Here is a 27,244-nt window from a genome sequence, read left to right on the forward strand (position 1 = left end):
ACTTGATAATGAGATGTGGGGGTGGAAATATTCCCGATTTGCCTTCAGTTCTTTATCCTAATGCTCAGCTAGAACCGAACTTGGTGTTCACGTGTGTGGCACCTCTCATGCTCCAGAGATTTCAATGCACTGTTTAAAAAACAAAACAAAACCCAAACCACTGTACATTCTTCATCTTACTACCAAGCAAGTAATAGTATTGTGTTACTCAGTTCTGCATTATTGAATTTGGTAATGTTTTGTTGGTTATAGCTCTGTGATGTTAAAGCTGGCTAGGAGTCAGTTTGTTTGCCTAATTTTTCTGTGTTAAGCAGCAACAGTTTAATTGGGTTGGATGATGTTACCCACATAATACACATTTTGTTTCCAGATGATTTCCTCCTCTCCTTTTTTTCTCTTAACTTACAAACCAAACGTCTGTACAAAGCTATGTTACAAAAGCCAGCTGAAGTAAAACCTTGTTTATATTGCATGACTTCTTGAAATAAACAACATTGCATGAAAAAAAAAATCATTATGGGAGGGTTATGTTCCTTTAAGACAACCCAACTATATATAATATGAAATTAAATGAGAAGTTTAAAGTGTATTATTTATTTTTCAGTGCTAGAATGCTCCTCTTTAACTTTTAAAAATGTCTTGCATTTTTGTAATGATTTCGGAGAACTTGAGCTGTATACCTCGGTGCTCTCTGCATTACTTATTTTAACCTTGTTATGTTACTGACTTCAAAGAGATTTTTGGGCATGTTTAAAGGGCAGTGTCTCTTTACATTCATTTTGGGAGTATAGTTTATTTGAACACCGAAGTAAGAAGAAATTTTCTTTCTGTTCTGTCAAAAACTCTGAATAGTCTGTCAGTAAAAGAAGAGTTTAATGAACTGTGGAAACTTTTTTTGTGATAAAAATATTTAATAATTATTACAAAAATAAATGCTTGGACTTTATCTTCTGGTCCCTACGAGCCTTAGTATTTTGGGTGACCGGAGAGAAGAAAGAACATGAGTTGTATTAATTGCAAAACTCTGTGGGGAAAACTCCCCTAAATATGTGTGCTGAAATGTGTTTGTGTTCTAAATTTTTTAATGTCTTATAGGTAAAAACAAGCAGATGTGTAGGGGTGCAAGGGAAGGAGTTAGGGAAATTACTTCAGTCTGCCTCTTTCATCCAGGCATATTTACACATTAGATTCCCTTGGTTGTGCTTGATGGCTGCCTCAACCACCCTGGATTTGCCTGCACGCCTTGTTCCGATAGGAGGCATCCTGGGGTTGCTCTCGGAGGTAACTCGTGCTTTCCTGCAGTGGCACCTTCCCTCCTGCCCCCCACACATGGTAGACACCAGGGAGCATATCATAGGGGAACGTTACTGCCCCCAGCAAGAAAATCCTCCTTTTCTTGCTGTTTTGTGGTTTCTATAGCGTTCTCACAATTTGCTGTGATATTAATGTTTTGAGGGAAGGAAACGACATCGAATCAAACTCAAGTTTGATTCACTTCTAATAATATGGTGAAAATTGCAGCTGTTACTGCTGCATGTCGGTTGAAAGGCAGTGTTAACGTGCTTGGTAAAATTACGGTATGTGAACAGGCCGGTAGCTTCTGCTTCTCACAGACCCAGAAATCTGAATGTGGACATGAGATGGCAAGTACATCAACTTCATTGTCCACTTTTCACAAAAACAGCTCAAGTAAATGTTGATTACTATTTGAATACTCTTATATCACCTGTATTTCTTGCTAAAGCTGCTACAATTACTATTTCCCTCCCAGTGAGGCGAGATGTAAACAAAACACAGTCAAGTTGGAGGAAAGACAGAAAAGCTAGAGTGGGCAAGCAGGGTAGACAGGATGGTTGTGTTTCCTGCTGCTGAAATTCTTACAAGAAAGTATACTAGCAAAAATCCCCTCAGTTTAAAAATACAGGTTTAACACATGTTCTGTTTCGCGCTTGCCAGCTGTAGTTGTAACTGAGCCAAAATGAAAGTGTAGAGCTGGAGTACTGGCAAAGTTGGGTTATTTGCTGAGCTAGCAGTGTGTTTGAGGCCATTTAAAAGTCTGTGAAGAAGAATAAAAGTGGTGAAATAGCAGGCTGGTGAAAGTCTTATACTTTTCACTGAGAAGTGTCTGTTTGCTTCTGAGTAGGTTAGCTGAGACTCAGTTTTGCATTTGGCACTCTTAGATGATACTGCTCAGATGCAGCCACCGCTTCTGAGGTTGGTAACTCCGTGAACTCTACAGGTTGCATCTTAAACAAAGCTGTGCTCTTTTGGGTTTTAATTTGGAATGAGATTTTATTCCCTGAAATGTGTAGGTGCTGTTTTTTCACAGCAAGTGTAAATAGAAATATGTTTTATAATTGACTAATGCCAAATTCAGTCTTTAATTCTGATCATGAGGACCGCTCATCACAAGCTGCTGGTCATCCGAATCCTATAAAACAGAAGAAAAAGGAAATCAGACTTGAACATTGCGTTAAGAAATTGAAGTTGCTGTTTGGCAAATTTGTCCATACAGATGGCAGAGTTTGCACCTGAGACTTTTGCACCAAACAAGTCTCTTTATTGGATGCAAAAAGGTTTATTTTGATTATAGACTCTGCATGTACATGAGGGTCTTGCTAAGTTGGACCATCGAGGCTATTCAGATATTCCAGCTTTACTCAATCTTCCCTTCCCTTGTTTCCCAGCCCCCTTCCCGTTGCATTTCAGATTCTTTGCAGAGTGCTGGCATGGCACTCAGCTGTGTTTGCAGCAAAGAGAAGGGAAGACAAAATTGGAAGGCTTTTGAAGTTTGTATAGACATGTCACTGGCGTCCAGTAGCATTTGAAGTCCAATTTAATTCGGCTCTCTTTGAAGGTAGACCTGAGATACAGCTGTAGACCACAGACCCAATTTCTAGCAGTGTTGAGACAGGAAAGCCAGAAATGTGTTTTCCCCGAATTAATTTTTCTTTTTTTCCAACTAGACATTTTCCTTTCATAAAGTCATTCCCTGATTACCATGATTTTAGTTGTGTCTCAATCTCAAATCAAAATGAACACTTACTGAGAAAAGATCATAAGTAGGTTCTGGTGGAGTCAGTGCAGAAGAACTTTCGTATGAGGGGTTGGTGATATTTGAAGGCTGTGACTTGTCCAGTGATGTTACGTCAGTGTCATCTTTTGACTACATAAAATCACACAAACCTGCTTAAAATCCATTCTCCTCCTAACAGTGCATTAAGTGGGGCACTTAGGCTTCCTTAGGGACTGGTGCAGTGTTGTGACTGAACTGGCTTTATCATCTAAATCAGTGTCTCCGGGCATGAGAGCATGAACTGTGTCCTAGGTTGTTGCATTATCTCGGGTCACTTAACACCTTTTTTCTCTCCCTTATTATTCTAAAACCTCAGCAAAGAACGGGAGAGGAAGTGCTGCCCTGGCCTTGTGCCTGTGATAAAAGGTACCTGGCTGGTCCTGAGCACTCTCATTGCAACTATATGAAAATACAGGCGTTTCCCCTGGCTCATCATGGCTCCTGTTTTAGTTTCTAGAAGATGATTCACATTATGCAGAGTCTAGAATATGAAGGGATTTCTGGTTACTTCTAGGTAGACTTTCTTTTGGACTGATTTTTGTGTATTTTGTAACACTTGTCATCCCTTGTCTCTGAGTAGCTTGGTTGTTGCTGGCTTGTTATGCATCATCATGATACTATGAGAGGCTAACAAAGTTAAGAGAAAGCAAGCGTGAGAGCGCATCAGTATAAAAATGTGCACTTTTCAATCCTGACAATCATTTCAATTTGCTTGTCTTTTGAATCTGGCCTCTTTCCCATCAAACGTTTCAACCTCCAGAGCAGCAAAATTATTAGCAATGCCACAGCGGAGGGGGAAGAGAACAGGTGCCCTTTCAGTGGTTGTCGTTACCTGCTTCCCTAAGGGTGAGCTTTCTGGTGAGGCAAAGACTTCTGCACTGGTGCTGTGCAGTTAAATAAGCTTTTATCCCGCGCTCGGTGTTGGAAGTGTCTGTGAGGGCAGGAGCCCGTCGGGCACCCTGGAGGGAGAGGTCTGGGGGAGCAGTAGGCAAATGTAAGCTCGTGCCCAAGACACGTGTGTGAGCCTTCCCCACTTTCTCCATGTCTTAGTCTGAATGATTCAAGCGGGAAGCGATCGGGAATGTTTCTAGCTTAATAAAATGCAAGGAGAAATTGGAGGCTGTGAGTCTGGGAGGTGCGGTGGCTCTGGGGTAGTGCTGCGTTCCTGTCTGCCGCCTACCTTGAAGTGCTGGAAGCCTGTGTTTCTCTTCCTGAACCTGAGGTAAGAATATCCGATAAAAGCTACAATTCCAGTAACCAGGCAGATGCCAAAGAATATTCCTGTCCCGGTACTGGCATGGAGAGGAGCCTGAAAGCAAGAGAGAGGGTGAGTGAGCCACAGGGTGGGCACTGGTCACCTTCCAGCACCCCAGCACATGCAGTGTCCCTTTGAGATATGCCCTCATCCTGAACTGCTTTTGTGCTCGAGTTTCCTGGTACATCATCCCTAGGGACAGTTAAATATGGCCTTTTGATAGTAATTATAAATCAATTTTTTTTTCCAGGATACTGTATACTGGACACTGGCTGTAGTACAGCTTCATCTTGTTTATCTTTTTGAAGTTACAGAGCATGTAACAGTGATCTTTTGTGGTCAGGGTTTTCAAAGTAGCAATAGAGGCCACGCTGAGGCTGAAGCCTCACTGGCCTGAGGAGGAGAAGTGGGTACCAAATTCCCTTAAGCAGCTTTGGAAACCTCTGCTGCAAACCCTAGAGGGCTCTGCATGGGATCAAGCTTATTCCCCACTGCTTTGTGCGCTGGGGAGGTGTTGGTTGTTGCCAGCTATCGGCAGCCATACCATCCTCTGAGCCCTGCTTACCAGGGCTCAAACCAAACCGCATCTGAGACGAGGCCCATCTCATCGCTGGTTAGGGGGACTGCAGAGGGTGCGCAGGGCTGGGCTCCGCCAGTGGCCCAACATCTGCCTTCTGTAAGTCATTTTGCCCCAAAACATGCAGTGCCTTTAACCTGAAATCATTCTTCAGTCAAGCAGGTAAAGTGCCAATCCAAGTAACTGTATATAATATTTTATAAGTATTTTGATAAATGTGTAGGTGAAGGACTGAAAGAAATTCACATGTGATCTGGATTTAATCTAAAGGAGAGAAATGCCTCCAGACTGACTTTGGTTTGCCTTCTGCAGCTCTGTGGTCTGATAGACTGATATCATGAAGGTGACCGGCAGTTTTGGGGTGATGATAAGTTTGAGGGATCCCAGGGCATGCAGGCACTCAGGCTGCAATCTCCCCAAAGCACTGTGTTCGTTGCTGGCAATCTGGGAGGTGAGAAGGGGTTTGGAAATGGGTAGGAGATTCATATGCTCTTACTTTTGCTTTTCCATGTCATGCCCTAGCTCGGTGGCTCCCTGCCTAGAAAACTAATTATTGAGCTTACTCTGGCAAAAATAATCACATTGTTGTCTTAATAGATATGCTCTCTTCATTTACTTTTTAGAAAACAAAGTAATTTACATGGTGCAGCTGGACAGCTAAATATTAGAAAACATTTAGTTGCCCTCTAGCATGTGAAAAGTATTATAAAGACTGTAATATCATGCTGCTGTAGACTGACAGAAATTGCCTATTATTTTGAATCATTTTCAGGCAGTAATTTATGCTTTTACCCACGTGTGTTATTTCCTACTTGTAAGGATTGTAGGCTGCAAGGGATTTTTGTGAAGCGAGATTGTGCAGGCGTATTACTGAGCTTCTAGGAACAAGAAGGCTGATTTGTAAAGGAGAAAGGGTTGCTCAAATAAAATGAAGGTGAGAAATAGGGTATCGATAGGATTAGTCCTGTGGACAGAGGCAGCTGCTTAGCCGCTTCCGAAATGAGAGCTGGGATGGATGGGCTGTAAACTTAAGTGAGGCCCCTCCAGTGCACGGAGAGAAGGATCAGAATGAGTTACCCTGACGGAAGGGAAGTTCTTCAGATTAAATAAGTGGTGGGACTTCTTGCAAGGTCCGCTTGAGCCTGTGTTGGGCTGTCACAGAGTTCCCTCTGTGGGACAAAGGTGGGGAGGGCTCATGCTGCACATCTGAACACTTACTTCGTTAAGGAAAACATTTTGTCCTGGAAAAAAAGGCGCTCGCTGCGCACCTCTCCCAGGGGCAGAAGGGATCACTTTTGTGAAACATCCCAGCTGCGCTGCAGGCGAACAAAATGTTTTTCCTCCCTTTCGTACCAAACAGTAAACTTTGCTGGTGGGAAATAAACAGAACACTGTTCCTGCCTCCCTGCTGCTGGGCCCTGTACCACTTTGATTCCAGCTTGAAGCACTGCAGCTGCTAACTTGACTTGCCTCCATGGAAGGGACGGCACCCCTTTCTGACCTGTGCTGTTCTGCCATGCGCTGTTTGCTTTGGCCTTTTTAATGGGGAGAGATAATTGGATAACTGGGACCATTGCAGGGCAAAAAATATCTGTTTTCAAAACACCTTGTTGTTTTGGATAGGAATGAATGCAAAGCCAAGAGTAAAAAAAAAAAAAATTCCTTAGAAGCTTGAAAGAGATTTCTCAAAGAACTGAAATGGAGCTTTATAAAACCTCCATTAAAAAAATGAGCTCCATTATAAAATGGAGCTTTTATTTTGTTTATATAAAATAAATATGGGAAGAATTTGTTCAGACAGAAACATTTTGAACAAGCTTCACTGGCACCTTGTTCTCAACTTCTAATTTTCTCTCAAAGTAACCTTTTAAACCAAAACTGCATATACGGGAGGGAATATACGGATGCCGGTAATGTGTTTGGGATGATATAAGCCACAGCCACTGCCCACCACCCAAAAAAAAAAAAATCACTATGTACTTACAGGTGCTAGTGGAGCCTTTAAAGGCTCTGAAATGACGTGGATTATCCCATTGGAAGCGATTATATCCCACTCTACAATAGCACTTCTGTCCACGTATCTGATCTCGTTCTGCCAGGAGAAAGAGCAGTGAGAGCTGAGCTTTGACCCTCCTCCCCTTGGGACTGAAATAAACCTTGAGACTATTTCCCCACCTCAGTTACTGACAGATAGAGAAAAATCACATAGGGGCTTACACCACTGCCTCCCTGGCCATCAGCCTGGGATGGCCCCAGGCTGGACATGGCTCTTCCTGTGCATGAAGTAACCATCATCATTACCTGCATATTGCCTTCAGGCACGTTTGTCCCCCTTTTTTTTTTTAAAAAAAAAAAAAAAAAAAGGTTTTTGTGATGTGTAATTGCCAAGCTCTGCCTAGGATTGCTGTTACAGCTGCAGCCTGCCCCCGCTACAGCTGCTTTCTGTGCTGAGGATGCCACTTGCACCGAGTTTGCTGCCTTGAGAGAGCTGGGTCAGCACTGACGGGGAGCCGCTGCCCGCAGATTATTTGGTGGCCTAGCGTCAGCGAGCTAGGTGGTCCCGTTCAGCAGCTCATCAGGATGTGAGAAGGGAGGGGGATGGGATCAGTCGTTGCCACACTTCTCTGGGCTCTGCTGATAACGGGAGTCCCTGACTGCTTTGAGCCTCTCCTGAGTCTCTGCAGCATTTTGGGAGGATGGGTTCATGGGTGTCTGCGCTATTGCAAACTCTGCTTTAAATTGAATCCTAGCAAAATGGTTTCTCCTCAGTGAGCAGAACTGAGCGCTGCTGCCTGCTCTTGCCCCTGGCCTGAGGTGGTACGCTGCTGCTAGAGCACACGGTGACTTTTTGTGCCCAGGGAGGAAGGGGCTCAGCCATGGTGGCAGCGCAGAGTGGTGTGGGGGTCACACCATGACCTCCCTCCCTCTCCCTCACCCCTGCGCTGCCCTGCCGGGGTCCTGGGGAAAGCTCGTGGGCTCCGACCTGGTGTGCTGGGACAGGCGGGTGCTTGGCTGCCTGGAGCATGTGTGGAAAGCGGCTGCCACCTTTCCTTTCCACCCTGGCACCCTGACGAGCTTTACTGCAGCCGGGGGAGCCGGGGGCTTGCTCAGGTCCTCCAGGGAGGAAGAAAAGCTACAAATTTCCAACCATCCTTGAAGGGCAGGAGCAAGATTTGTGTTAATGGGCTCAGAGCCTCCCCTTGGCAGCTTTTGAAGAAAGGAGAATTTTTTTTAAGGGGAATCTCTTCTAATCAAGTATCAGATCGAAGTGATCCAAAAGAGCTCCTGGCATGCTAATGAGTGATACAGGTAAGCCTTGTGCTGGTGCACCTGATCTTTCATGAGGTAATACTTTATTAATGCAATTACTGGGTTTGCAGTATAGGGCGGTTTTAAAAATATAAATAGTAATTCTCATGCCAAAGGAGTTTCTCCTGAAAGGGGAAGGAGGAAGGGAGCAAAGGCAACAGATGAGTCATTTGTGCACCTCTTCCTGCAGCACCTATTGCCTTCTTGTTGGTGTCTGTGAAAATCCTCCCCCTCAGTTGGCATGTTGGGCACTCAACTTCCCTTGGGTCCAGCCCCATTCTCTAGAGCACATTTTAACTGCAAGCCCACAGATGCAGGGTTTCTTATTTTCATATTCAGCTATACTGCATCACCCACAGCAGAGTCCCAACCTCGGTCTCAGGGGGTTGCTGTCACAGAGGTCACTTGAAATGCTTGGGCAGTGAGTATTTTCTTAATCAAAAATGAAAAGTTGTGTGTGTTTTCAAAGGATGTGTTCCTCTAAAATGTCAAAGGATACTTTCCATTTGCAAAAAGGGCATCAATTTTTGCATTTAAAAAACACTGAAATAGTAATAAAAAACGCAAACCACTGTTTTGTCTGCTTTTGCTCTGAGCAAGGCTGGTGTCTCCTGCCTCTCCCAGAAAGTTACCAAGAACTTTTACAAATGCCTTTCTTTCATGATAAGCTGCTGCTCTCATCTCTCCTCCTACCGCCCTGCCATCTCCCATCTGCCAGGCTGAGAAGCCCCTATCCCCATCCTGCCACTCCTGCAGGCCACCGGAACAGCTTCCTTCGGCTTCTGCGGGTCAGAGGTTGGCCATTTGCAAACTTGTACATTTGCAGTTTGCCAGCTGCTCTGCTGCGGTCTCTGGGCAGGAAAGAGCCTTCTGAAGTCAGCCTCTCATTGCTGCCCCCTGTAACCTTGCTGAATTGCTCTCCGGATCAGTGTGTCACCCGATTACAGGGTATAGCATAAAGGGGGAAAAAGCACCAAAGATGGGAGATTTATTAAGAAGGTACCTGTCCAGCAGTGGGGGCTTGATGTTCCTGGCCCCTGGTGTTTGTGATGAGGAGTTTTTCCCCAAGACGAGTTAGAAGAGTCGTTCCGTTGGTCAAGTCCTCATAAAACATTATGCTGGCATTAGATAAATGATACTCGATGTCTCGCCCGGAAAGTGTCTGCAAATGAGAGCAAAATACAAGGAACGTTAACTGATCTCGTTAATCCTCTGGATTTACCAGTAGGCTAAGTGCCTGTACCTTTTTCCCTTTTTGCTATTAATGCTGCAGCAAGTGCAATGTGGGGTAGAGGCTGTTGGGAAATCTGGATGTGAACAGTGGGATCCTCCACCCCTGCTGGCCTCTGACGGCTGCCTGCAGCAGGCACTACCTTGATTCTGGCGGGACAAAGGATTTTACTCTTTTGTATGGTGACCTGAAGTGATGAGCCTCAGAGATATTCCAAACAGCTTGAAGATGCAAGCCAGGGCATAAACCCACGTGAATTGTTTGAGACAATGATGGAAGGAAGGAAGGAAGGAAAAAAGGGATAAGCACAGAAATGAAGCTAGGACCAGCTGCCTTTAACGTATATGTGGAAAATACCAAAGCTGTGTATTGATTTCTTCAAATAACTGTGCTTGATGTTAGTAAGCCAGAGAAGGCTTAATCTCAGGCAGACTCCTTCACAACTGGGTAACTAAAATCCCTGACGGAAAAGTCTCTGTAATGACTCAAACACTCAATAACCTTACACTCCTAACTATGGAAAAGAAATTGAAATGATGAACTCGCCTTTTCAAAAGCACAGTTTAAACGCTGTGGGGTTACAAAGAAGTCATGTCATACTAAGATTATTATTTTTTTTTAAACTTAAATTTCACCAGGATACAGAAACCTGTAATGGCTGTTTAAAAAGTGTTATTAAAACGAGAAAGGAAAAAAGAAAAAAACCCTGACCTCATTTTCCCTTAACCCGCTATCGTTTGGAGCAAAGAGAGTGGCGCGCACTGACAGGTCCGTGAGGTACCGCAGGAACTCTCTCCCCTTCCTAGAGCTGTTGGAGTAAGCCATGATGTCCTAGGCAGAAACAAAATCCAGCTTTACTAAAGAGCAACTGTGCGCTCCTGTGCAGGGAGCTGGAAAGATGAGACTGTATAAATAACGACAAAGAAGCTTTCTTTTAATAGCCACAAAGCAACTCTGGAGTGATATTACGGAAGACGTTTGTATTCAAAACCCAGTTTTAGCTGCTGATTTGGCAAGCACATCTTAAACTGATTTGCAGGAGTTGGGCCCTTGTTGTCTGTGAGGCTCCTTACACATATAATGCCTTTCTGAGTAGCAGCAAGAAAGGGACCCTTTTAATGCTTTGCCTTTTTCCCCAGCAGCAATTCAATAAAATGACAAAAAAGCACCGCACGCCTTGTGATGCTTAGAAAGCCAGGAGCCAGTTGTGCACAGAATCCTCTTTAAGCTAAAGCTGCAGTAGCGTTTAATTTCCAAGTGAGATTTAAAAAACCCAAAACCTCTTTGGAGCAAGTAATTAAAAAAATAGCGACTAAGTTCTGATTTCGCTGGTGCGGATGTAGACCACTCCACCTTGCTTCGCTGGTGTGCTGTTGTTACCTGCTACTAAAGCAAACACTGAGATACAACCTGGTGGCAGAGCCTGCTTCGCTCTGCTCTCCCGACCGAGCAGCGTGCCAGCTGTGGGCCCTACCGAAAAGAAGTTTGTCAGCGTTGGGAAGGACGTCAGCACTTGTAGCAAGTTCCCGCTGCAGGAGAAGCCGTCCCCCACGTAGCCCGGCTTGCAGGTGCAGTTCACCTCTGGAAGGTACAAACACAGATAGCCGCGTGGGCAAACGCTCTTTGCTAGAAGGCTTTAGGCTGCCCTGTGCCTGCAAAACAACTTGCAGGCAACAGATACGTTTTTTAAAGTTAAAAAGAGGTAGAGTCTCTTGCAGTGTTATCTAGTAGCCTGTGGCTGACCAAAGGAACCGAAAACTGGGCTGCTGCTCCCCTTTGTGCAGAGGGATGCAGCAAAGGACCCACTTACCTTTCTCCCTGTAGCAGAAGACGTCCCAGGTTTCACTCAGGTTGACTCTTCTCCCGTAGTCCACGATGCCGACATACCCGGAGCCGCAGTTTGGGGAGGAGAAGGCAGTTGGGTAGCCCACTCTTTCACCGTCTAGCCAGCCGGCAGCGCACAGGTGGTACCTCGCCTGCAGCCGGCACGGCCGTAGGGGAAAAAACATTGGGGGAAGAGCTGGGTGGTGGGGCTGGGGCGCCGCGGCCAAAAAGGACAATCCCCCCCAGAGCACTTAGGCAGCACCCGACCTGCCAGCCCTCTTTCGGAGGGTCTGAGGGGCCGCTGTCCGTCGATCTGTCCCACAGCCTGCCCCGTGCTGAGCTCTGGGCCAAGGGGCTGCGGAGACGGGGCCCCTCTGAAAGTCAGTGGCTCCCCCTACGGGCCAAGGGAGCCTTTCCTGGGAAAAGCTTCCCCAAGCTCGAAGCCGGGCAGGATCAGAGATGGGTATGAAAGCCAAAGGGGGACGTGAATCCCATCATGTGCCAGCCCAACTTTTGTCAGTGTGGGAAAGGCTCACAAACCAGCTCACAAACAGAACATAACTCTCTGGGAGCACTGGAGCCAGCCCCACTCCCGCCTGCTGCTTCGAGGGAAATATTTAGACTATGGGGTGCAGGGGACATGCAACTCAGGCTGCAGTCTGAATCTCCCCGGGCAGCAGAAGGAGGTTTACATGCTGGCCGTGGTCCAGCCTCACATTTTGCGGCTAGGTCCTCTCCAGGCATCTCCTCCCGCAGTGAGGCTACCTCACCTTCTGCGCGTACAGCAGCTGGTTATATGTAGCGATGGTGGCTGACTCATTGGCACAGGCCTCCTTTGCTTTCTCATAAGTCATTCTGTACTGCCCTTGTGGGGACCGTAAGTGGAAAACCCCAACTGTGGTATCTGCAAAGAGAGAGAAGAACCAGCTCTTCCTGAGGGTGTTTCCGTGTCTGGATGCAGAGTCAACTGTGCCATACAAATCTGCCATACAATACCTGTGAATTTTGTGAAATGTAGTTAGGACAGATTGATCCCTTAGGGGTAACATTCCTACCTGGAATGCCCTCATCTGTTGCTTCATAAATCCAGTATCGCAAAGTACATAAGCACACCTTCTAACTTTAATCATCTCGTTGTTTCAAGGGGACATAGGTAGAGGACTGAGTGAGCTTACAGACACAAGGATCCTGGCGACTGGCTTCAGTGCAGTGGCACAGGGACGAGGATGTCTCTGTCCCAGGGCGTGCACAGTGTGCCATCCTCACCTTGGAAGTGGAGATCGGCACAGTCAGCATCGGGGTGGCACTGCCCGTTGTCTTGCAAGCAGCGGTCGAGAGGAAGCTGCATCACCAAGCAGTTCAGCCCATCACCAATGTAGTTATTTTTACATTCGCACTTGCGTTTGTCCTGGGCAGGGAGAAAACAAAAAAGGCTAAGCCAAGTACTTAGCTGACATAAAAGTGGTGTTTCAACCAACATTCTGAACTGTTGGAAAAATTTCACTTGATAGAGCCAGGAATGGGCAAACAGGAAAGCTGCTACTAACAACTGTGATTCAACAGACCGCAAACTCTGACGCTGGCATTTATTTTTCTAAGTAAAACATTTACACATGCACTTGGGTGCTTTGCTGACTTAATACTGAAGCATAATTCCATCCACAAAGCTAATAACATGCATTGGAGAATTATATGACACGTAATTAACAGAAATAGATGGCAAACCTATCAAAATGATATTTAAATGACTGGGCATGGGAGCATGAAATGAATTTATTACTGATAGTAATAAATTGAGGACTTTAAACCAAGCAGGAGTTGGTGACATCCAGGGATTGTGGTGGTTGGCAGCTGGAACAGATTAGCGGCAAGGCTTTTCTAGATAGGTCCTGGAAGACACATCAGGCAAGCCACCAAAATGGAACAGACAGGTGATCCCGAAAGCACCAGGACAAATGCTGGATCAAGTCACCGCACATGTTTTCTTCAACAACTTTGACCGTGTGGGCCAAGGAATTTGTATCATGTGGCTGCAGAGCTTTTTAAGCTGAGTCTGGCCAACCAACAAGTGGGACTGTTCTCCCAACTGTCCCTAGGTTTAGCTACCAAAATACATTCCGTTTCAGTCCAACAAACTCCGATTGCAGATAGGGATATCCAGTTAGAGAGAGCTAAGAAAGAGACAGAAAAATTACACGTGCAAAATACCCCATCTGCTGTAGTACTCCTTTCCCCAGAGGAAAGATTTCAAACCGTTTCTCACGCCTCACCTGAAAGGATACCAAACTGGTGTGGAAAGTAGGTTGGGGCTATGTAAAGGTTGTTTTGGAAAACAGGGACTTTGAGAGGTACAGAGTGTGATCCAGCCAGAGAAAAGACTTCTGCTGGCACCAGGAAGAAATGCCTCGGACTTCCCTGCCGGTGACTGAAATCATTCAACTTACAGGTCCTATGACAGTGCAAATGGCATGCTCATGGCAGCCTCCGTTGAACCCATCGGCGCAAGGATTTATTGGAAGGCATGTAAAGCCATCGCCTTTGTATCCTTTCTGGCAGCTACAGAAGACTTTCACCCCGAGCTGTGTGCATTCGGCCGCCTTGTGGCACCCGCCGTTGTTTTCTTTGCAAAGGTCTGCAGCTGCACGGGGGAAAAGAAAACAGGTGAGTACGTCTGCTTTTAAAGAGGATGTTCTTCACAAAGACAAACCACCTCCAGACTTTTAAGGCAGACTAAAAATATTGGAACGCTTGTTTAGGGAAAAAAAACTGTTTGAGTTTCCTGAGGCGTTCCTGAACTTGTGCAAAGGCTACCCTTTAGGGCTCTGAAGCCCAGGATGTCCTCTCTTTAAGAGACATGGCACCACCCCCCCGAGATTCTGCTTTGGCTTTTGGCAGCCCAAGAGAGCTGCTTTTTTGGAGACTTTGCTCTGGCCAGGGTGACTTCGGAGGACACGAGACACCTGGCTCAGAAAGAATGACTGTTTCTGCAGCCATGTCACTGGGGAACTGCCTTGCCTGAGGTCATCAAAGAAAATCCTGTAAGTGAAACACTGCTGAAAACCCTGCTGTCTCCAAAATCTGACTGAAGCACGCTTCTTGCTCATACTCCTGCTTGGTAAAACCTGGTAAAGCCAGCCACTTGCTTCAGAAAAAAACTGATCTGTATATATCCTAAATTTGTTTCACTTGCTGTACTGTGGAAGCTGTTAGGTTTGATAGGCAACATTTCACACCAGATGGTAACAGCGTGCAAGTGCACGTGCGGGAGGGGACAGCCTGCTTTCTTGCAGCAGGCTGTGAATGGGAGAGGGAGCTCACCTCTGCATGTGAGCCCGTCCCCGTTGTAAAACGGCTTGCACTGGCACGTGTTGTTCTCCGTGCAGACGGCGTTGGTGGAGCAGCTTGGGGAACACGCTGGCGGCAGAGCTGTGGGGAAGGCAAAACAGCTGGGATGAAAGTGCTATTTATATTGCAATGCCCTTGTTTCATGCAGAAAGAAAAGCCCTCATACCAGTCTTGCTAACTGGAAAACCCGTAAGAATATTTCTTTGACTGCTTAGCTCTCAGGTGATACCTTCCCTCATGTAGCCCAAAGCCCCTCCACAGGGGAGGTAGGCACTCATATTCCCATTTCACAAAGGAGGAGACAGGGGGGTGAAGGGACTTGTTCTCAGTCCAGAGCAGAGTCCCTTAGTCTCCCTTAAGGGCTTCTGATGTTATCAACCCTTTCTCTCTCTTTGTGCAAACCCTCTGTTGAATTGCAAGTGCTTTCAACCCATGGCTCCATGTGATGGAGCCTGGTGAGAGGAGGCAGAGACCTAGCTTGGTTTCACACAGCCGGCCAGTCCATCCTGTTCCACAGAAACATCGTCCCGTTCCTGAATATCCTTCGTCACACTGCCCGTTGGTCTTGCATTCGCAGGCTGCAAAAGGAACGCAGAGGGATCACTTACTGAGCTGTCATTGGGAAAGGGGAAAATCTTTCCCTACAGAAACATCACCTATACTGTCAGTTTAGATACAGTATTATTTAGCAATTATTCAGATAAATCTAACCTCATGGTTTTTCACCATGAGGCCAGTCAAGCAGTGGACCAGACTTCCCAGAGCGACTGGGCAGTTTCCATCCTTGGAGGTTTGCAAGCCCCAACAGGATAAATCCTGAACAACGTGGCTTGAGCTCAGAGCTGACCCTGCTTTGAGCAGGAGATTGGACTAGAGACCTCCTGAGGCCCTGAATTACCTTCCAACCTGAATTATCCTGTGGTCCTTTGATTTTATAACTGGCATTAGTTCAATGTGCCTCTGGAAATGAAAATGGGTATTGATCTGCATTGTGGTAGAGTAGCAAATTTCACAAAGGACTGTGTCAGGAAAGAGTTAATGGCTGAGCTGAAGACCCAGCCTGATCCTCTCCTAATGTGCAGCAGCTGCTAGCTGTGGGGAAGCCTTCTAGCCAGAGAGAAGTAAGGTCTCCAGGGAGGGAGTGTTTGGTTGCCGCCTGGGAGAAGGTCTCTCTGAGTAAGGAAGCCAAATATGAGGTTAGTGAGCTTTGCTGTAAAACGTGGGCAAGTTACCTATAATGTGTTTTTTAGGTTTTAGATATTTTTATGAAGCATGAGGGGCTTATTTAATCTATAGGTGATGTTTTTTCCTCACTCTTTGGGCCCTACAGTAACTTGTATGCTGAGTTCTTCTTAAGGAATTATTGATGGCGCTCTGTTTTACAACATAATGAAGCAGCATCCTTTCTTGCCTTATCCCTCTTCCTGAAATATTGCTGTTTAAAGAGGAAAATGATGTGGTATTGGGGGAACTGATTCTCTGAAAACCTGGTCCTGCTGAAAAGGAGTTTCATCCTCTGGCTTTATTTCATTTAGCCTGGTTACCTAATTTTTGGCTGATATAAATACGCATTAAAAAGAAGGGGCTATAACACTTTTCTGTTAGATGCCATGATCTGTGTTTCAAACTAACAGCTCATGCAGTTTATGCTATGGTGTGCTATAAAATGGATAAACTGTAGGTAAGCATAATCCTGAGCATTGGTGTCCAAGCCTGGTATCTTGCCTACACTGCAAGGGTATCTAGGCTATAACCCTCCATCGTATGTACTTCATGAGCACCACGGGTGCACACGATTAGGATGGAAGCGTTAATATTGTAGCTTCCCATCTGAAGGCTTTATGCTGGGAAAGTATTTAAGTTCCACCTAGTTTACACTTAAAGCCACAGTGAAGTGGATTATATGAGCAGTTTCTTGGCTGCCGTCCCTCTTCACAAACTGCCTTCATCTCTGTCCTTTTTCTTCTCTTCTGCAAAAGCAGTGCATGGCCTTGGCCTCCTGCAGTCCTTGAGAACCGCATTGCTAAAATGCTGTCTTGCCTTTTATGGGGACGGGGGAGAAGGCTGTGCTGTAGTTGAAAACACTTGTTGATGGAGGTTCTGTCTCTAGTCCCTGTTACTTATGTACCCTACAAGACTAGGAGGAGCCCTGCAGAGAAAACTACGTAAGCCTCTGCCCCCCTGCCTTCTCCTCCTCCCTTCTGAGACCTTGCGCCATCCCTACGTGTGAGGAGGGAGACACTCGGGGAAAAATGCTGGTGTTGAAAGTGGGAAGCATTTCTTGGTTTACTTAAAAACTCATCGCTGACAAAATAGTTTAGGCTTGACATGGACAACGATATGGAAGGGTAACTTAAACATACGCCTGCAATTGGAGCCGTATCTGCCTGGCAAACACAGCTCGCATGAAGTCCCGTTGAAGCCGCTGTCGCAGTGGCACTCTCCTGTCCCGGTGTAGCCATCGTCGCAGGAGCCGTGGTTATTGCATGGGGTCTCTGGGCCCCCTGGGCAAGCTGAAAGGTTAAAAAAAAAAAAGTGGCTGTTTAGCTCAAGTGCACGTTTATTCATTGTCGCTCTTTGTTATTTATTGTTCTGTAAAAATCCTTGAATAGGGAAAGGCCTGTAAATGCGTCTCTGTTGGGGTATGTAAAAGCAGCTGTGACGCTCACGACTGCAAGCCTCCTGCTCTGAGTTCCTTGACGTGCTTTTACAACTCTTGTCAGAAAGGTGGTGTGGGCTCTTCCAGCCCTGGGTCTGGGTGCTGTTACCTGGGTGCTTGCCCATTCAGACCCATCAGTGAATGGCACCGCCCAGCCCCTGCCCAAATCCAGCCTTGTTTGTGCACCTCTGTGTGCCAGTGAGCCTAAAGGGCAGCTCAGGCTGGGCTGGCCAAAATTTCTCGGGACCCCCACGTGTCTGTTTGAGAAATCCGGACAGAGTGAGCCGGCAGGTCTGGTGTCCCTGGATCTGCCTGCCGGCAGAGATCCTAACCCGGACCCTGACCCTGCGTGCCCTGGTGAGAGCCCCAGTACTGCTGCCCCGTGGGGCTGGCAGGTGAAGGAGCACACACTTCCTCCGTGTCTGCGAACAAACAGCTGGAGATAAAGCTTCCCAAACTGTCTCACACCTGGTTAAAGCTACCTTACACCAGTGGTGTGCGTGCTTGCAGGTGCCTGAGGAATCAAACACCATGTCTCTGGTGTGTCCTGGTATCACTGCCCCGAACCTGATGTCCGTTTTTGTGCTGAAAGGACTTTCAGCTGGTGATTGATTAAGACTCGCTAGGTTTGCTTAGAGCAGAGCAGTCCTTACTCTCTATAGCATTCACTTAGTTTGCTACTAGCATGGAGTTTAAAACTTGCTGTAAATGTGAAAAAGAGATTATTTGGAGTGGAAAAGCAATAATATTTTCTGTTTACTTCAGCTCTTGCAACAAAGTTCTCCCATCTTGCGGCTGGTCTCTCCTCATGCCCCCTCTCCCAGTTCAGTAACCTGCTGGGTTACGCAGCTGTGCCCGGGGAGGCCGGTGGCCAGGGGCTCCTACCTTGGCAGTCTGGCCCGAAGTAGCCCTTGCAGCACTTGGCCGTGTGGATGACCATGGAGCAGTTCCTACGGCAGCCGTCCCTCCGCAGCCCATAGGACTCGTACGTGCACCAGTGGATCCCTTCCTGGGCGTCGCACGTGCCAGCGCAGAGAGGGGGAAAAACACAGGAAGAAGGGTGCTATGCGGAGGTTTGGGTTTTCTCCTCTTTAAATCACAGTTTCTGATGTACATTGAATCAAAATGTGATATGTGAAGAGTGCAGGTGTGAGGCCCCCACCTTCTCCTTGATTCCCAACTTGCTAAGCACCATTAATGAGGATGGAGGGGCTGCTCCGAAGTCAACCGAAGCACTCGCTACAGTAGGTGCTGCGTGAGACCGACAGGCGTCCCTCCCCACCAGTGTCTGGGTGTTTGCCCAGGGTCAGCTTTGTCCCGGAGGCTTTATGGCATCACTTAACAGTGCGGCTTCACTGAGGGTTCTCTTTTAGTTTTTTCAAAGCAACTTATTCTAGTTTGCTTGTGTGAAGTACAGAGAAGAGCAGGTTAGACTGCTTAAATGCAAGATTTTAATGTATTACCTTTGGTTTTGTCCCTGGAGGGCATTTAGAATTACTGAAACAGCTAACACAATGCCCCTGTTGTACAAAATGGACAAGAAAAAAAAAGTATATTAAAATAATGGCAACAAAAGGCTATTTGAAATGGACAAAAAGTCTGTTTTATGAGAACAGCAAATATGAGCAGAGAAGAGTGTAGGCTTATTATGCTTGAAACATCATAAGAACTCTGGAGAAAGAAGAGAGGAGAATGACAATAAAATAGTTGCATTAATTTAGTGCCATGAAATGCAAGAAATCAGTTTTGATACCAGAATATAAGTTCTGGAAGAAGAAACTTTGCTCTGAATTTAAACAAGCAGGGAAAGGATGGTGGATATTCTTCAAACAAATATTGACATGGGCTGCATCAGATCTGGATGTCTAATTTGGAGCAGAGGTAAATGGTTACTCCTAAGGAAGCGCTGACCAGATCTGAGGAAATAATATCTATTTCATTTAACAAAATCATGAAACAAAAGGTAACTTGAGCGGATGGGATACACACAAGTGTATGTTGGTTTTATAACTGAAATATAAATTCCAATAAGCTTTTTTAAGACTGACTACATGAATTTTTTTTTACTTCTAGGTAATTTTTTCATACATTCGAATTAAACTGAAGTAAATTTGGTCTTGAAACCATTTCAAAATGGGTTTCAAAACTTCCTGTTTGTGGGACCCACCAAAGTTCATGGAGGAAACTTCCTCCATGCTAACAGTGTCTGTTCAGGTGTGTTAAAGGATATTTCTGTGAAAAGAAGAAATGTGAGAGACCGAAAGCCTGGCTAACAGACTAGGCTGTTCTCTATCTTGTGTCCTTAATACCCTGTGCAGTTGGGACAGCAACGCTCTTCCTTTGTAATTGGGAACTTTGTAAATGCAATCTGTATGATGAAATTCATAGTGTGAATTTGTATTAATTTAAAAGCACGATAGGAAGATCTGTCCTCGCTCAAATTTATGCTTGCCTTTGTAAGGTACTGTTCTTATTGAAAACAGGGCAGGGCTCTCTAAGCTGGTCCTAACTGAAACCACTTGTCCTGTGTGTTGCTTAGTGTGGAGGCAGGATTTCTGCTGTGTATCTTTCAGGCGTTGTGCTGCGCTTCTTAACCTTCGCTCTAACCAGTGCGGCAGATGAAGCCAGCCTGAAGCGGTGGGACTTCATCTCACCAGTGCCAAAGCTGCTGCGAGTGTTGCCCCGGTCTCTGTGAGGACAGGGTTTGGTCCTTGGGCTGTGTCTTTCCCAGAGTGGGAGACCAAAAAAGGGGACTGACCATGAAATCCACGGTGAAGAAGCTGTCGCAGCGTCCCCCCAGGCTGGGGTCCGTCAGCAGGCAGTCGATGCCGTAGGCGATGCCCCCGTCGAACTCCAGCTGCCGCTGCACTATCTTGCAGTGTCTGTCGTTCAGGAAAAGGGCGCCCTGAGAGATGGGATGGGGAGAGGGGGGCGTGACAAGCCATGAGCCGGTCTTCCTTGGGGCCAGGCTGAATCCATGTCCTGCATGGGCGTTAGGGATACTCCTCCCTTTGCTCTAAATCAATCTGGGCACCTATAGCTGAATGCTGTAACATCACACATGGGCAGATCTTTTGCCTTTCCTGCCAGCCCTGTGTCCACAGGTTTACCTTATGCACATTTAGGCTTAGTCATGTTTCAGAGGCAGATGCTTGCCAGGGATGATCTGATACATTTGCAAAGAAAAATGTGCCCTTGTTCTGGCTTAACAGGCTGCATGCATGTAAGTACTTACAAACCAGAGTTTGCATGCAGATGCTGCATTCATGAGGCTTCTGGCAAAGCCAGGTTCACCTAAATAGTTTTCCATTGTGTATTTAATTGTAGGAGAAGTTAAAATGTGCTGGTATTTCAGTTTTGAGGTAACTGAGAGCTGTTTTGAACAAATAGCATCTTACAACAGAGAAGATGACCAGCTCCAAAGAGTCTTGCAAACCATCTAGTTTGCTGAATCTGTTGGGGTGGCTTCCCCCGGTTTTGTGGCTGTTGGCATGGACCGGCAAAGACCAACAGGGTTTTGATGCCACTGATCCTTTCTGGGAGCTATGCATAGGCACAGTGGGGTCTGCATGAGTGGATCCTGCAGCAGGGGCAAGGGGTAGGTGTGCCGGCAGAGAGAACACTTACAATCTCCCTGTTATCTCCACATCTAACGCTGAGGTTGGAGCCCTGCAGGGTCTTCAATGAGGTGGAGCGGGGGAGCTGGTAGGCCAACACCTGGGAAGGAAACAGGGGAAATGCACCTGCCTGGGCTTGTATGTCTTGGCCTTAGCAATGCTCCTAAAAAGCAAGGGCTTACCGCAGCGTCTCGGACAATGTGGAATTTGAGGTACTGCACCAGTTTGTCAGTGTTGGACTTCTTGAAGAGGAAGTCCTGCTGCTCCTGTGGCAGCCCACGGATAGCTGCGTCTGTGGGCCAGAAGAGCGTGACGGGTTTGTGAATAGGATCGTTGATCAGCCCAAGCAGGTTGTTTTTCTGCAACATACCGAAAATTGGGGCAGATGATTAATGCTCCATCTAAAAAGACATTGACCATATGGAATGAATGTCTAGTATAACTGGGATGCAGTGGCCTCTGGGCTGCCTGGTCACCAGCCTGCAAACACCCTGACTTTAAAAACCAGATGCCTGAGCTGAGCTGCCCAAGTTGAGTTACACGAATTATCAGAAGTGCTTCATCGCCCAGGGCTGCCCACTCTAAACCAGGCTGGCAGCCCAACTTTGGGCTCAAAAAGTCATACTTGGGTCAAACTTTGGCCACGTAATTTGACATACGGTAGGACAGAGCTGAGTGGGGAGGGGAAAGGTGGCTGTGGGTCTGCTTGACATCCCCCCACCTCTGTGGGAGAGGGACCACATGGTGACCAGGGTTGGCGTGTACTGTGTTGTGAGCCCTTTGGCTCCACTGAACGCCATCCTGCCAGTAACGCCATGTGCTGTGTCTATGCTTTTGTCTTTAAAAAAAGTGTTTAAAACCTTTGCTCAATGGCTGCTGTCTCTTGTGTCCTTACCTCTAGCAAACTGCTGAACAGGATGTATCCACGTTTGGCTGCAACCATTTTAAGGCTTTCCTACAAAGAAAGGAATTTGAGTAATTTATCTAATAAATACATTATACAGGTATTTAAAAAGCAGATATTAGCTTGCTTTCCCCTGTAAGTCACTTTTTGCTATGAAATCAATGCCACTGTAAAAGCCCTGTACAGAAGTCCTCTTATACTGTTCTTAGTAAAACTGTAATTCCTGAATGACTTTTAGATACAACAGTTAACTTATTCAGCAGTGTCAAATGACGTTTGTATAAGGTCTTTTTAGTATCATTGTTTTTTTTTGTGACTTACATGATTTATATATTTGACAGTAACTGTGGAAAAGCCCCTGCACTGGCAACAGCAATGAGCTGCACATACCTTCTTAAGGGAGAAATCCTGCATATGTGATGGGACCAGAATTTGGTTTATGACATGGATCACGCCATTTGTGCCAACAGCATCGCTGAGTATAATTTCAGCTTTGTTGTTCAAAACCAGCGAGTTCTGGAAAGGCAACAAAAACACATTTTCTGTGGAACCTTGTGGGAGGATGCGGCTGATGCCAAATTTCTTTGATATGGTGAGCCCAGATCACCCTTTCTTTGCAGCAAACAGTAGCTTCAGTTTTAATAAATTGCCCTTTGCTTTTTCGAACTCTCATCATGCTCATAAAGGCAGAGTCTGAGGATAAAATAACTTGTGTCAAAGCAAGGGTTGTACAACTCCACTCTTTGCGTAGCAGATAAGTGCTGAACGCTTCAGCTCAATGGGCAATCTTCTTTTAATGCTACTTGTTTATTTTTGTGCATCAGAGGCGGAAAGGGAACCATTCAGGGTTTTAAAAAAAGCTGAATGAGAGCAGGCTGTTTTATTACTCTGTCCCCTGCCTCTTCATGCTCTGTTACCTGAGAGTAGCTGATGTGTATCGGGTCCCCGTGGAGAGAGGTGATGTTGGTGATTGTTGTCAGGTCATTGTACAACAGACTGGCACAACCCACCATATGATACCGGAGGACTTGAGCCATGACTCCTTTGGCAATCCAGTCCTTCACCTGCAGCAGAAAGTGGAGGAGTTGAGAAGCGGTTGAGCAAGGCATCTGAATCCAAAAACTCATGGCCAGCTCATCAAAAACTTCTGGCCTTCTTACTTACTCGTGGGTCGCCGTTTAGTACGTCCGTGCGAGGTACAAACAGAGTGAAAGGGCCAGGGCCTGCAATATCTCTGATAGACAAGGCCTGCCAAATTTAAGAGGACAAAGCAGTAATAAGTTGTTAATACATGTAACGTCACGCAGCGATGGGGACAGCCCTGCTGAGCGGGAGGTGGTGCCCGCAGCCCCGTTGCTGCTATGCGTTGGGTTCCCTTCCCTGCAATGCAAGGGTGAGAGAAACTTTCTTGTACGGTGTGGACTTTCCTCCCCAGCCCCATGGGTATAAAATGGAAGATTTTTCCCTCTGCTCTTTCGGCCTATAGCCAAGTCCCCATTTCCTCTGCAGTAACGAACAGGAGAAGAAGAGAGAAGACTTGCAACAAACACTAAGCGTAGGGAGGGTGGAGAGGGCTATTCCCTCCTGGGCAAGGGAGGATGAATAAACTCTTTCATCTTGAGATAGTCAAGAGTGGATATATGCATGTGTTACGTACATGCATTTAGCTGATATGTGGTTGCTTGTACCTAGGAGTAGATTAATTACTGTTAGAGGGACAAATGGACCTGGGGTATTGCAGGCACTCTGCAATGACCACTGACAAACTAAAATAAGAAAGAGCTCTGCTAAAGTGAGTGGAAGCCATCTGTCTACCATGGTAGCAGAATCAAAGCTAGAATATGAGTCTTTGGACTAGCAGGCCAGTATACAGATTTGTGCTGCCCTGAGGCTTGGAGTAAACGGAGAATTACTACTGCCAGTCTTCAAAAAGCAGTGAGAACTGGTGGTGCACGTTGGCTATCTAGCAGCACACAGCAGCATCCTGAGGGGCAACTGTGAAAACAGCATCGCAGTTTGGAAATGCAGCAGGGGTAGAAGAGTGGTATTTGCCCACATCAGACTTCATGAGAGATGTGCTGGAAGATCTCAGGCTGTGAATGGGTGAAAGCTTCAGTTTTATGCCTGGTCTGGAGGCCCTACCTTTCCCTGGGGTCTTGGTCTTGATCATTAATTCTCTAGAGGTTTTAATGGCAGTTAGTATTTTAAATCAGAACATCTCCGGTATTAGTGACTGGTGATCCAAATCCAGTCCCACTTAAGTTGAAGGATGTTAGTGCATGCCAGATTCTTGCCTCCTCCCCATCCCTCTACACTCTTGAGGGGGAGGGAAAAAAAAAAAAAAAACCACACAAAGAAGAGGGGAAAATCCCCTGAACACCCCCCCCCCCCAACCTTTTCTTACCTCTAAGTGGAAATAAAACCTAGATGTGTTGGAGTCCCTGAGAAGTTCCTGCAATCAAGAACAAGACTTTGTAACAGTGCTGCAAATGTGAGGCAACATCTGCGGACTGCAAACAAATGCAGCACTCAAACAAGAAAGGGAACTTCTGATTTGGAATAAATGGTGCCCATCTGCATTGCTCCTGTTCTGTTCTTACTTTGCTCTATCAAAGAACAGGCTTAATACCAGTATTAACTCCCTAGTACTGCAGTCATAACAGTTGCCCATCAGTTTTTTGTTGTTTGTTTTTTTTTTTTTTTTTTTTTTTTAGGCAGGTAAGGTTATCTTTTGCAGCATCTGGTTCCTATTCCTGGCTTCTTGGACTGGGATTATTTCAAATTCTGGGGTGGATTTACCAATTTGTCCAAGAGAAAAATTGGCATGTTTCAAGAGATAACCATTGTATTAAATAAGTATCTGAAGAAAAATAAGGGACAGCAAACACATGCAGTGCTTTACCTGGAAGATATTGCCTCGGCACTTAAATCCATCCCCAATGTAGTTATCTTTGCAGGTGCAGGTCCTTTCTGTCAGCTCAGTGTCATTACAGATGGCAAATTCACTGCAGCCTCCGTTATTCTTGTAAGAACAAGATTTAAAATATTTAATTCCTTCATTGCCAGGTGTACAAAACAATTCTAGTTCATCACTTTTTTTCCATGCATATAGCTTAGAAAGACTTAATCCCAACAGCTTTTTGAAACCAGAACTTACTAGAACTTCTGATGGTATGTACTTTCTTGCAAACGATAAAGAACATTTAAGGTTCATAAGAAAGAACTCTCCTTTTATGCAGAGGAGGTAGTTTCGATTCCCTCCTTATATCTTCAGTTCATGGTGCTATAAGGATCCAAAAGATTTTCAGGCAGGTTTCATTCTGGACCTTGGGGGTGAGTCTTAGCTGCTTTGCTGAGGCAGCATTGACGTACACTGAAGGGAACTATTTACCGCTGTAAATCACTCTTATGGTGCCAGGAGCCTGGATTTCTAGAGGAGCATTAGCATAGGACCCTCTATTGTTCTTTGTCTGATGTCCCAGGGCAGCTGGAATGGGGACCTGCCGCATGTGCTCTCCTTTAAAACACATCCTGTCTGCCCACGGGTGCACCACCAGCACGACCTAAGGCTTGGAGCAGCAGATGCACCTCACCCAGACACCTGCTCCGGGAAGCTCTCTGTGCTAAGGGGAGATGTTCCTCATCCAGAAGCAGCGTGCTGGGGTTCAGAGCTCTGCCCAGTCACAAGTAGGTGCTCCTCAGTTAGTACGTCAGTTTGCAAATACGTTTCTATCCTGGACTTGAGAACAAATCATGAAAAACTGAAAAGCCATCTTATTTTTCTTTCCTCGTGCTTGTCCATTCCGCTGCTGGTCATCTCAGGGATCCCTTCCCCTGGGCAGAAGCTCCTTTGGGAGCTACCAGCGGGGCTTGACTTGACAGGCCATAGTGAGTACCGGCTGCAAGCAGTGGGTTTGGGTGCACTTGCTATTTATTTGGCTTTAGGTGAACTGTTGGCAATCTTGGGTTTATCATAGCTTCCTGTGAAGCTTAGCTGCACAGAGGTTTGGCCGTGGTGAAGCCAAATTAGCCTCTGGCCTGACATGGACACTTACCAAGACTATCTTTTTTTATATATAATTAGCCTGGCATAATTAGTCAAGTGGAAGCAGATTTGCTGGAACAAGGCATAGGCAAAAGCAAAAGCATACAAAATCATAGGAAGCAGCGGCTCATAACTTTGAGCTCCCCTTCCTCCAGCTTCTGGTTTTGCCCTTGCTGTTTCATCTCCGCAACCTTTCAAGGTTAGAGAAACTCTGCTGACAGGCCAGGCTGGGAGGGTGAGAATTATTGTCACTGCGCTTGGAGCACAAAGGATTAATGTGCGCGGGGGAGTGGATATGTCCCTGCTGCAGCTTGCCAAGAAGCAGAGCAATGCGGTTGTGCAGAGCACCACGTTCCTTGCAAATACGTGGCTCGCAGTGTGTGAGCTAGCTCGTGCGAAACGAAAGTGGCTAATTCTCAGCCTGCAGTGATAAGTGAGGGACGGAATGAGGAATGCCATGGGAAGCTCTGCGTTGCGTGTTGTGAAGGGAAAGGAGGGAAATGTTTTCTGAGGAGAATGCTTTTTTTTCCTTTTTTTTTTTTTTTTTTAACCTCCCCATCACGAGAGGTTTCCATTCTCCCATCCCATCTCCTGTTTCACTATTCACTAACCTGCCTCTGCTGCAGCTTGCAGTGTTGCTATCCTGTATGATGCATCCACAGGGATGCATTTGGGATGCAGCCTATGCGTGGCTGTAGGGGCTGCGGGGCTCTGTTCTTTGACTGCTCCATGGGAGCTCTGCCCTAGGTGAGCCTGCAGGCTGGGACCTCTGCTGGAAACACCTACTCCAGGGAGCCCAGGCATGCCCAGGCCCCTGAGCCTGGATCGCCCCAACATGGATTTCCCTGGTAATGACCCAGCAATGTGAAGACTTGATACTCTGATTTGGCTATAAAAATTTCAGACTGAGAAGGAGTTGTGTATGCTGACACTTGATAGTTTCTCTTGTTCAGGCTGCACAGATATGGTCCCAAATCATACCAGAGGACTTAATGACAGGAGAATATTAAAAATAAATAAGGGTTTTGATCTACCGTAGGCTATTCTCTTTGGTTTCCAATCACCTGGCTCCTAGAACAGCTAGAACTGGCCCCTGAGCATCAACAACCTGAACCTTTGATCTTCTTAATTTTTTTTTTTAATGTTACGGTAACATGCAGTAGATCACACTTCGATCTTTTATCATTTGAACAAAGCTCTTTAATTGTCTTGTGTAGAAGCTGCATTTTTTTTTTTTCCCATAGTAACTGAAATATTGGCAAGCCCTCTGGGTCCCAGTCACAAATTTAGATGGTGGCTTTTTATATGAATTCTAGCAATGACAAAAAAATCTGCTGAGAAGACATGACTTGCACTTTACCACTACAGACGAGGGTCTGTTTCTCTAGATCTGAAGTAGTTT

At 46.1% G+C, this 27,244-nt stretch overlaps 1 protein-coding gene across 1 annotated transcript in view; it reads right to left on the reverse strand.

Moving 5' to 3' along the window:
• Nucleotides 1–903: 903 nt before the first annotated feature.
• The window catches only part of STAB2 (stabilin 2), an 86,413-nt gene continuing 60,072 nt past the window's right edge, over nt 904–27,244 (reverse strand). The window contains exons 43-67 of the mRNA XM_075157393.1: nt 24,700–24,819; nt 24,202–24,249; nt 22,962–23,045; nt 22,715–22,861; nt 22,188–22,313; nt 21,789–21,848; nt 21,076–21,252; nt 20,904–20,993; nt 20,035–20,181; nt 18,740–18,796; nt 18,162–18,285; nt 16,981–17,130; nt 15,091–15,195; nt 14,591–14,698; nt 13,717–13,910; nt 12,539–12,680; nt 12,043–12,176; nt 11,259–11,424; nt 10,923–11,029; nt 10,160–10,279; nt 9,221–9,379; nt 6,893–7,000; nt 4,257–4,385; nt 3,047–3,166; nt 904–2,431 (exon numbers count right to left, since the gene is read on the reverse strand). Of these exons, the coding sequence (XP_075013494.1) occupies nt 2,381–2,431; nt 3,047–3,166; nt 4,257–4,385; nt 6,893–7,000; nt 9,221–9,379; nt 10,160–10,279; nt 10,923–11,029; nt 11,259–11,424; nt 12,043–12,176; nt 12,539–12,680; nt 13,717–13,910; nt 14,591–14,698; nt 15,091–15,195; nt 16,981–17,130; nt 18,162–18,285; nt 18,740–18,796; nt 20,035–20,181; nt 20,904–20,993; nt 21,076–21,252; nt 21,789–21,848; nt 22,188–22,313; nt 22,715–22,861; nt 22,962–23,045; nt 24,202–24,249; nt 24,700–24,819 (2,973 nt within the window). The 3' untranslated portion in view covers nt 904–2,380. The remainder of the gene's footprint in view (nt 2,432–3,046; nt 3,167–4,256; nt 4,386–6,892; nt 7,001–9,220; nt 9,380–10,159; nt 10,280–10,922; nt 11,030–11,258; nt 11,425–12,042; nt 12,177–12,538; nt 12,681–13,716; nt 13,911–14,590; nt 14,699–15,090; nt 15,196–16,980; nt 17,131–18,161; nt 18,286–18,739; nt 18,797–20,034; nt 20,182–20,903; nt 20,994–21,075; nt 21,253–21,788; nt 21,849–22,187; nt 22,314–22,714; nt 22,862–22,961; nt 23,046–24,201; nt 24,250–24,699; nt 24,820–27,244) is intronic.

The sequence above is a fragment of the Calonectris borealis genome, chromosome 1, assembly GCF_964195595.1.
Source record: "Calonectris borealis chromosome 1, bCalBor7.hap1.2, whole genome shotgun sequence".
Classification (NCBI taxonomy): domain Eukaryota; kingdom Metazoa; phylum Chordata; class Aves; order Procellariiformes; family Procellariidae; genus Calonectris; species Calonectris borealis.